General features: G+C 35.8%; 1 protein-coding gene across 1 annotated transcript in view; it reads right to left on the reverse strand.

The window, feature by feature from the left end:
• FNDC3A (fibronectin type III domain containing 3A) overlaps window positions 1-11,385 on the reverse strand; it is a 122,379-nt gene that overhangs the window by 88,236 nt on the left and 22,758 nt on the right. Inside the window, exon 2 of the mRNA XM_012648474.1 lies at window positions 4,266-4,342. Within this exon, the coding sequence (XP_012503928.1) occupies window positions 4,266-4,325 (60 nt within the window). The 5' untranslated portion in view covers window positions 4,326-4,342. The remainder of the gene's footprint in view (window positions 1-4,265; window positions 4,343-11,385) is intronic.

The raw sequence follows: 11,385 nt of genomic DNA on the forward strand, positions 1-11,385 counted from the left end.
GGGCATTCTATACCTCTGTAATATTAACTTTCCCTTCAAAACTTATGGTCAACAGAATAAAATAATCTAGGTTCTCATTACTATTGAGTATAATGCTAAAGTATCAGAGTAATAAGTTACAGAGATTACAACATAAATAACATTGCAAAATTCTTGAATAAGAATGTAAAGGAAGTATAATACAACAGGTAGCTGGTATGTGCTTTAGAAATTTCAAATGTGAAAAATAGAACGAATTACTCCCAAAGTTACTCAATGTCTGATGCCCTGGCTATCTAATGTTACTCTCAAAAATAAAGTTAAAAAATACACATAAAATAATGATGAGTTCACATCTGAAGTGCTTCTAAACTTAATAAGGACATAAAATTGGTACAAACATCACAAATTTGAAGGTTGATATATCCTACGTAAATCACGTTTTCTTCATGTGTTTCTCCTATAAATACTTTCACTAAACCTTGAGTTTAAATTGAAATCAAGCTTTCGGACCTTTCACTTTTCTGTCCCAATATGCTCTTCGCAACATTGCTATTTCCTCAGTGATGGAAGGATCTAAGCAATCTCAACACTGGATTTTAATTTCTGCAGTCCTTGCTTGGCTGACCAAACTTTTTAGGATGCATAAATTGCAGAATCCTATTAGTATGTACTGAATTACTAGAAATAGGATGATACAGCAAAAACATTATTTGACCTCCCTGGATCACTGTCCTTAAATGACAGATACCCATAAACAAGGTATGGAGGTGATAAAATATGTTGCCATAAGGGGCGATCAGTGTACAAAAGTCTAAAAGGAGACTCTAAATGGTAGCTATTCATGTGTGTGCTACTTGGTTCCTGCTGAGCCAAATACGACCTTGTACATTATTATAGCTATGGATGTGTCTTCGTACTTGAACTCCCAGCCTTTGCTAACATTATATTTGCTTATGTGTCAAGTTTTGAACCATCATCAAGTACTTAGTTGTACCTACAACCTGGTTCCTATAATAATAAGTGTTTTCTAACATCAGGATCGGTGTGTGTCAAGGAATGGGGATGTTTCAATAGTGATGCGAAATGCAAGAATATAGTCTTATATGCTGGGTACTTAAATTAGTTCAAAAATAATGAGATAGATTTTTTTCTTTGGATTACCTGGTATGCTTGAAAATGATAACATTTCCCAGAGATAATCTTGATTTTAAGATTGATAATATTACAGCCCACTAGCCTCACACAATCCTTCCAGCCAGATTATTTTTAAAGTTCATTAATTTATGTGACAACTATTTATGGGACACCTACTGCATTGAGTTACCATAAGAACATAAAAATAATTAGGAGGCAGCTCCTATCCTCAAGGAACCTAAAATCCTGTAGGAGTAAAGATGTATACGCAGTTGTCCCTTTGTATGCAGTGGGGAATGAATGGTTCTAAGATCTCCTGTGGATACTAAAATCCTTGAAATCTCAAGTCCCTGATATAAAATGGTGTAGTATTTGCTTATAACCTACACACATCCTTTAGTATACTTTAAATCATCTTTAGATTACTTATAATACCGAATACAATGTAAATGCTGGGTAAATAGTTGTATTGTTTAAGGCATAATAAGAAAAGAATGTCTGTACATGTTTAACAGAGATTTTTTTTCCAAATATTTCTGATCTGTAGTTGGTTGAATCCACAAATGCAGAACCTACAGATAGGAATGGGCTGACTGTACATACAATTATAATATTAGGTGGTATGTCTTATAACCAAGAAGTGGTACAATAACTTGATCAAGGCCCTCAAGGACAGACAGAATTTCAAAAGGCAGAAATGGGGAAATGAGTAACATTCCCTAAATGACAGCCTTAACAAAACCACGGAGAAAAGAAAACACCAAGTGAGTTTGTCAGGAGTCATGTTCGGCTGCAAAAATGGATATATGATTGGAAGTATTTAAGAGAATGGTGCAAAGACAAGGTAGGACAGACTATGTAGGCCTTAAATGTCAGGAAATCTAGACTTCATTGAGTGGACAAGCCAACTAAAGGCTCTTTCTGACCAAAAAAGTTCCATAAGAAGGTTATTTTGGCGGCTCTTGGTCTAAAGATATAGAACCTCAACTTGGATGATTTGATTGATTTATAAATATTTATTGAGCCCCTACTATATGACAGGCACTGTCACTATACTCAGTATAGAAGATATAAAGATGAATAAGAGTTCTATATGATTGAGACTCCTTACCTTTCTGACTTCATTCCCTGTTATTCTGACATACTGGCCTCCTTGCTGTTCCCAGGCATGCTGTCATCTTAGGCCAATTGCACTGGCTGTTTCTGTTCCCAGAATCCTCTTTCCTCAGATAAATGCACAGTTAACTCCACCTGTCCTTAAAGATTTGGCTCAAACGTCACCTTTCCAGTGAAGCCTATTCTGACCACTCTATTTTAAGATGTAACCAGCTCTTTTTTCTTTCTTCTTTTTCCATTCACTCACCACCTAACACATTATATAATTTATCCATTTATTATGTTTTTTGTTTGCTTTTCCCAACAAGAATGTAAACTACAGTGGGACAGGAGTCTTTATGTCTTTTATTCATGGATATATTCCAAGCACTCATGAGTGCCTGACATATATGAGCACTCAATACATATTTGTGGGACACTGTTTAATAGAGGAACTGTAAGAATTCATAATCTTCTCAGGAAAGAGAATTAACAAACTGTGATAAATTCATTAAAAGAGGGATATATAGTATGCCATGAAAGCCCAAAAGGAGAGGCACCTGGAAAGGCTCTGGGAAAATTGCTTTTAGAAGCTAATGATGGAGTGAAATTAGAAGGGTAGGAGTTTGCAGTAAAAATGAAAAGAAAAGGTAATATAAGCTGAGAGAACAGCAGAATAACCTATAATTGCATTGAAAGAACTTGGCTTAATCATCTTTATGTCAGTAGCTCGTAATACAGAACTTGGTACACGGTGCCACTCAATAAACATTTGTTGAATTGAACTAAGTTAGAGAGCTGTCTTTATGTAAGTGAAGAAAGTTCTGAGAAGGAACAACAGACGAAAAAAATCAGGACAGCATTAAGTCAAAGAAAACTGCAGTAAATCATTATCAGTGGTGTCAAATTTTTAGCAGTCAAAGAGGATCAGGCTGGAAAAAAGGCCTTTGGACTTGGTACATAGCAGAGCAGTTTTTAGTAGGGTAATATAGGCAGAATGCAAACTACATTAAGGCGTCAGTGTATTAAACAAAAGTAGACATAGTAAGCAGAGATTATTCTTCTGAAAAGTTTAGAAGGTACTTTCAAATATGTTATCTCATATGATATCATCTCATCTTACAATGAGGGTACTGAGACTTAGGAAATTAATTTGTCCAAGGCCATCAGTCAGCAAGGGTTTGAAATAAGATAGGGATCCAGGTTTTCTGATCCTAAATCTCATTCCCTTCTCCCCCTCCCAGCACATTCTTCCTTTGCTATCATTTATATGGCAGTATGCTTCACAAAGTAGGCAGAGAATCCGCCACAATATCCCACCAATATTCTGACATAATCAGAAAAGAAGGAAGAGTGAGCTTGAAGAAAACTTCAAGTGTAAATTCAGTGCTAGGAAGAGAAACTGAATTATTTCCCTAAAGGGATTTGAGGCAGTAAGTGCAGACTACCCAGACTATCTCAGTGGTGGAAGATATTGAACACGTGCAGACCTTACAGTGTAATTCAATTTGCCCGTGTACATAAGCCAGCTACACCTTATTCTTTAAGTTAGAGCTTCCCAACCACTGTGCAGAAAGGGTTACAGGTGTACAGTGATATTGATCCCCTCAGCCCTTAGGGCTACAGGTCTAAATTCTCTTCTCTTTACTATAATATGCCATACAATTATTATCAGTGCCCGAGAGCCATTGTATAAATAAACTCGGAAGCACTGTCTTGGGTTACTTTTAAGCAAATGATTAATTAAAAAAAGTCAGTGTAGGCGCCTTTACAACTTAGGATATTGTTTACATTAGTCACATATTCAGGGAGATAAAACTGTAGAGTGAATCCTTTTTTAATTCAGTACCCAAAGACAAGGCCAAATGAGTGCTGCCAATATAATTTTTTCCTCCTTTCCAAATGTATTAAGATACTTGAAATAGATTTACCAAAGATATACCGTACTGGGTAAGCCTCAGCATTTAAATGATATTCTTCATCAGAACCAAAGTTAAAGAGAATACCATCATACCTATCATATAAATATAAAAAGAAAAAACATAAAAACATACCTGTGGGGCGTATCCAGGAGGCACATAAATAGGAGGCACAGAACCATTTGGGGACATCATTGGAACCTGAGCAGGACCTGAATGGATCACAGAAATGTTGTATTAATCCATGATTGCTTATTGAGCTGAAGTTGAAAACAATTTAAATTTACTTTGAATACTTCATCTAAAGTAAACACTCAAGCCAACAGTGATTATATTACTATGAAAAGAAATTCATATGATTTGCTTGTTATAAAAGTTTATCTTGTAAAGTGTATTGATTACACTTTACCTATACTGGTGTTTCTTAAACTTTCCCGGTAGCAATGATAGTCACGTGGGGAGCGGGGAGCTTTTTAAAAGCTCTCTGAGAGATTCTTTTTTGGTATGCTTACAATGGGGCTTTGAATCATTATATTTACTTTGCAAATATACCAGGTGACTCTTATGATTGTGCAAGTGTAGAAACAGTGACCTAGAGGAAAATCAAACTAAACTTTGCATACAAAATCAATGAAAACTACGAAAGGCAAAATTTTCAAAAGTAACAGGAAAGAAATAAAGGCAAGAGGAAAAGCAGTAAGAGGGAGAATAGTTAGAATTTGGAACTTGTTCTGTTAGGGTTAAAAGATTCTTGTGTAATGATGTGTGAGTCATGTCTGTGGGGGCTTAAGAACAAAGAAATGCCACGCATGTATATTTACCCAAGGAAAACTTTTTTGGTTTCTTACGCTGAAAAGTTTTAAAAAAGAAAATTCGGCTTCTCTAATTCTATACTTCCTTTCACTTTTATAGTGTTATGCTTTCCAGATAACTTGTAAAAATATTATCTCTAGTTTACCTTCTCTTTTAACCTTTCTGTGAATAAAATAAGCACTTTTAGAAGATGTGTTTTATTCTTTCTAGGAACTAAAATCTTAACTTGCTTTATGTAACTTCTTACTTCAGATCCTTTCTTCCTGTAACTTCAGACTGCAGTGTTGCCTCACACCCACAAGTTTTTAATAAGTTGAAATGAAACCTTTTCAAAGAAATTACTTATTTCTAGGGAAATAAAGTACAGGAGTCAGATGAAGAACGCAATTGGGAAGGATCTCTTTTATATGCAGAATTACAATCCACCATTACATAATGGCTCTCAGTTATAAAACAAATGAAGGAGGAAAAGCTTAATTGTAGGGCAGAAAACAAACAACTTTCACAGGTAACATTATGCATACTTCAGAAAACCAGAATGAAAAGCATGAAAGTCACAACAAATCTGATTACAGCCACTCTGCCCTTTCTAGGGAAGGTGAGGGGTGAGGACAGAACCACACAGTGGTGATGGAGGGAGGATGGGGGAGATGAGAGAGGTAGGGAAGAGAATGGAGGTGCAGGAGGGGAAATACTAACTAGTGTTAAGAAAAGGCAGGGAGAGGTGAGAGAGGAAGGGGGAAAGGAGGAGGATCAGGGAAGAGACAGGAGGTGAGTGAAGAGGGGGAGGGTGAAGAGGAGAAAATAGAAAGGTAAGGGGGGAGAGAAAAGGAGAGGGGTAGGAATGGGAGGAAGGGGGAGGAGGAGAGGAAAGACAAGAGGTGGGGAAGAGAAGAGAGTAGGGAGAGAAAGTAAGGAGTGAATGTGTGTGTGGAGACTACTGAGTTACACTATATAAAATCTGGCTATCAATATAACTTTTCAACTAAATACTCTTCCCATCCAAAACAAGACCACCAAATACACGAAGTTGTTCAGAATATCATCTTAATTACACATAGCTAATACTAATTTACTATGTACCAGGCCTTTTATATATATTTTCTCTTCATAATCATTCAGGCAAATCATCAGGTAAATATCATCATCAACATCCCCATTTTCTAGATGTGGAAATGGAGGCACAGAGAAGTTAAGCTTGTCCAAGTGGTAGAATTGCGATTCAAAACCAGGTAGTTTCATTTCTACGGATATATCCCTACATTTTTAGTGAATATTAAAATACTATGCATTATTGGCAACTGATGTAATATGAGGCTTAAGAACTACGTTCTAATACCTCTAAGGAAAATTAAGGCCTTTGTTGTCTTCATATCCCTGAAAAACATGAGAGAAAGGAAGAACAAAATTTTCCTAAGTTTAAGCAAACATTACCTATTAATTTACTAAATAAAACTGGTGAGCCGCAGAAAGGCTTTATTCAAAACTAGGCAGAAAGGCTTTGTTCAAAACTCACCTTTATACATCTAGGCAGAAAGGCTTTATTCAAAACTCACCTTTTAACTTCAATATTCTCAACTCAAGAGAAATGAGAAAAGTTTTAAAGTAATGCTGCTTTACTTCCATTAGACAATTTGTATAAACTACAGTAAACTGGCCTTCTAAATACTTAGAGCTGGCTTAGATATTATTCATAACACATGCAAAATTTAGCTGAGAACCAGAAAGAGAATTCACTGAAAATCACATTTGTCATCTTAATAAAGGAAATTAACATTTGTTGCACTTTCACCATATGTCTTGGGGACTGTGGGTCCTTTCACATGTTGTCAAATTTAATCAAATTTTATCAAGTTATAAGAACAGGTGTTTTTGTTTTGCCAGCAAAGCACTAAGTCATTGCTGATTACATTTAAAATTGTAAAACTACAAAACTGCTTTAGGTTACCTTCCTTTTACTAGAAATATGAAACTATAAACACTATGTTGTTACAATTCAAATCACACTATACTTGGATAGCTGCTAAAATAGTTTATAATTTAGTAATACAAAATTCTACTTTATCCTTTAATTATATTTAAGTGTGATACTGAAAACAGAAAAAAACAAACGTAACCTAAAATAAACCAGCAGTAAATATATCACTAGCTATAGTCCAGGAATAATACTCATTAATAACTTATTTCCCTATGAAGTAATCATTTCACTCTAGCAACTAAATTTTTTTATTGTGAGGTGGAAATGGTACATCGTTAGATTATTTTTTTTTAAAAAAGACAATTCATCAGTACCATATTTAATACATAACATATTGGTGTGAAGTAACATTCAACACTGAAGACATAAACCCCTATGGTATAAACATAGTAAATACAAGTATTGATGTTTAGAACTACAATGTTTACAGCATCATTTCTGTTGCTACTCCTGTGTCTACAGCAGCAAAACCCTAAAGCCTTGCCTACTTAATGATGTAAATGTCTGCTTACCTCCTTAGTTCCAACAATACCTTTTAATTGAGGAAGTACTAACAGATTGAGTGCAAACTGACTTAAATTTGTATGCAGTGAGGGGGATTTTGTCCCAAGGAAAATCTTTTACAGGTTGTACCATTAAATGCATACCTGGCACAAGAATAGCAATATCTCAACTGTGGATACAACTAGTAGCTCCTTCATAATCTACACGATTTGAGCAAAATCTACCCCAAATCATAGAGCTATTCATTATGTTTCAAGGGCATATTTCCTATTTCAAAAACCTGCAGAAGAGGAAATAATTCTAACCAACTGTCTTAAGAAATTTGAGAAGCTCCCCACCCCAGTTCCTTAAAAAGCGCCATCAGTGACTTAAACATATTTCATCTAGTGTAAGTTAAATTCTTCTTCATTTTTCCCTGTTAATATACATTCATATTTAAGACTTTTCAAAAAAACAAAACTACAAATTTATTCAAGAGTTTTAATTCTTAAAATGCAACGTGCTGCTGACATGCTACACGTTCTCTTTATAAGCAAGCTTTCACAATGGCTCCCAAATAATCTGATGCCAATTTTCGGATTTTAGCTTTAAAAAGAAAAACCTAGTAAAATAAAGGTCCTAAAATGGAACATTCTGTGGAATATGAAATCAGCCTAACTCTACATGGAGTCTAATCTTTTTATAACTACATGGCAACAATTTAAAATATATTCATAGCAATTATATTTGGTATCTATTTAAAAAGACACACGGCATGACTTTAGACTAATACAATGCTTTCTATGTTTTAAAATAAAAGCAGAATGTAAAAAAACAACCAGTAAATCTTACCACTCATTTTGTTTTTACAGTAGCAGCAGAGAACAAGAAAATCCAACAAGGAAACAGCGTAGTACACGTTAACAGCTTTAATTGGAGAACGGGTTTCTTTCTTTCTTTCTTTTTTTTTTGCAAAGCTGTAAGAGGAAAAGATCCTTTGACCGAGTCACGTGATTATCACGTGACCTGCAGTGACCCAGGGAAAGGGGGAAAAAAAGCAAATGTTCCTGCTTGCCGCGTTTCTGATATAGAAGAAAACAATTAAATGATTTCTAGTACTGCTGCCCTGAATTTGACCATCTTTCAGACTTCCTTATGAACCAATCCCAAATCTTATCAAAGTATACCTTACAGAAATATATATTGTGATGTAAAACGATTCTCTTTGTTTTCACTTTCCCCCAATAACACCACATGCTATCTAATAATTTAATATTTTATTCATCCAGCGTGCTGCTGATTTTCATTTAGAAAGTGTAGGATAAATATTTATTATTTTAAAAGATGTGGTCCGAAATGTCATTTTATGACTTAATCCACTCTCCATACTCAATCCTTAAGGAATGCCCACAATACTCACAGTCTTGATAGGCATGTTCCTTAAAGATGGGATTTTTGTTTTGGGCTAGTATTTGCCTCTCAAGTTAATACAGGCTACTATTTTTATTGTTGCTATTTTCTTTTTGCTGATTTTTTTTTTTTTTAAAGATTTAACCTGGACATTAATACAGGTGCTTAGTGGATGGCATTTTCACTCACATTCATAAATCTGTTTAAAGACAGGCTCAGGTTTGGGTTCAGAGCTCTCTATCCAAAAACAAGTAGAGGCCAGAAAAGGAGACTAAAGATGTCCAGTTACAACAAAAGACTGTTAAGAACTTTTGGAGATCTTTCATTACTTTATGGTGGTAAGTAAGTTCAGAGGAAATTTATTAATAGCTAACACAAATATACAGGTAATGGTAGTGATTGTAATTTGTAACAAGTTGTGCAGTGGAAAGAAAATAAATTTTGGTATCAAAAGATATGTTTTAATAACAGCTTCAGTATTTATTATCAAGGCAATTTACTGCTCTTTGGTTTCAGTTTCTTCCTGTGCAAAGGTTAATCAACCTCAGATAAATTTAAATCAGATAAATTTGTGAGAATCAAATCAGATAAATTTAAAGTACCAAGTACACAGGTTGATGCTACTCAATGTATGTTATTATAAGTAAAAGTATGATCACCGTATGTTTTCAGAATAATTATATAGTGCAGAGTATGTGCCAGGCACCATTCAGTGCTTTACTTGTGTTAACTCAATCCTCACAACTAAAGTAGGCATCATTAGGAAACTGAAGAGAGTACTTAAGTAACTTGCCAACAGCACATAGTGAGGCAAAAACAGGATTATTTAATGATAAGGCTGTAGTTTTTAAAAAGTTCAAAGGCCCCAAAAGGTGGAAAAGAACTATTAATAGCAAGGAATAACCTAGAGCAATTGGTCTCAATAAATACACCCTAGAGAAAGTAAGACAATGAGGAACTATTCTTACAAGTGGGGAAGGGTAATTGTTAACTTCTAAATTCCTATTAAAAGGCAGGCCTGCTCTGAAGAACAAGACTAAAGAGCAAAGAGTCTCCTTGTCTCAACAGAACCTGCTCACAAATGTTAGATCCAGCCTCCCTGTGAACCCGACTGTGCCTCTGAACAAGAAGCAAGCTTCTGCAGCCCACCTTCTTATTTTGGCTCACATTTGCAACACAGCTGTTTCCATTTCTTGACTGTAACTGATGATGATCTTCTCAATCATTTGCATTGTGCTCACTAGAATCTTTTTCTCCCCCATTATAAATACATTCCCCTATATCCTCAATCTCTTTACAGAGCACCTGTCCTGTGCTGCCTTTAAATGACACCTGGCTATCCCCTATCTGCCCTCCCCTATCCCCTAGCTGCACACTTTTCCCAGCAGCTCCCTGGAGCAGAGGCTTCCCATTCTCTCCTGAAGCAGTCTTGGTAGTCTCTGGATACTCCAAGGCTTCTTCCCATTACCACTGTTGTTCCTGTTTCATGCTAAACTTTTTCTTTGAGGTCATGGCATATGTGCCTACCACCCTCTACCCTTCTCACTGCTGTCACCCTCAGTCCTTGTTTATTGAGAACTTTGGCACTGCATTCAGTTTTTTTCTGTAACTCAACTCTTGTCCCTCAGCACGACTTTAACGTCCAGAACCGAGGCTTAAAATTTCTTGAACTCTTTTCTTTCATTCTGTTTTAGTAACCCATATTCAAAGATACATGCTGGAACTTATTACTTAGAACTCCATTATCTCATCTTTGAAATCTTAAACTTCAATGTTTCAGTCCCTGGCCACAATATCTACCTTTCATCTCTCCAGTTCTCTTTATTCTACAACATTTGCTTGCCCTTATCCTGATCTCCCTTTTCTCCTGATCCAACACTGCCTTCACTGATTTCCTTTCCCATCCATATCTTCCTTTCACTTCTCTTCCCCTGAAAATATCCAATTTTAATCAATCAGATAATTGTCTTCTCTTCTCTTAGACCTGAACTGTAGAAATCAACGGTATTCAGACCGGCATGCTTATAAATTCGGTATCTCCAACCTTAATGCACCTGTCAGCACTGCTCAGGAATCCTTTCATGAATCTATCCCTGGTCAATAACCTACCCTGTTTTCTCGAGTGATTATTAGAGATCCTCACCACTCTTTAAGAGCCCTCCCCACCCAACCTGACTTCGACCTCATCTCTGAACAGGAAATTGAGTTCTTTCGATGTCACTTACAAACTTTCTCACCTCTTTCCTCTATTTGTAGAAGCAGCATTGTCTGCTTCACTAGATCAAAGATATCTTTCCTCTTCTATTGTTGATCTGATCCTCCACTAGGTCTTGGTTTCATTGGTTATTTTTGTCCTGTCCCATATTTTCACCTCCTCCTTTTGTGCAACCTCTCTGAACTGTTCCTTCTGTGCCCATAAACATGGTAAGGTTTCAAACATAAACCACACATACCACTCATCTCCCATAAACACTTTTTGTCTGCCCTGTGACACCATCCAGCTTCCACTCTTTTCTCAGCCAACCTTCTCAAAATTAACATTAACAGACTCTAATTTTCTTATTACATTCA

Source organism: Propithecus coquereli, unplaced genomic scaffold (genome assembly GCF_000956105.1).
Source record: "Propithecus coquereli isolate 6110/MARCELLA unplaced genomic scaffold, Pcoq_1.0 Scaffold11, whole genome shotgun sequence".
Lineage (NCBI taxonomy): Eukaryota > Metazoa > Chordata > Mammalia > Primates > Indriidae > Propithecus > Propithecus coquereli.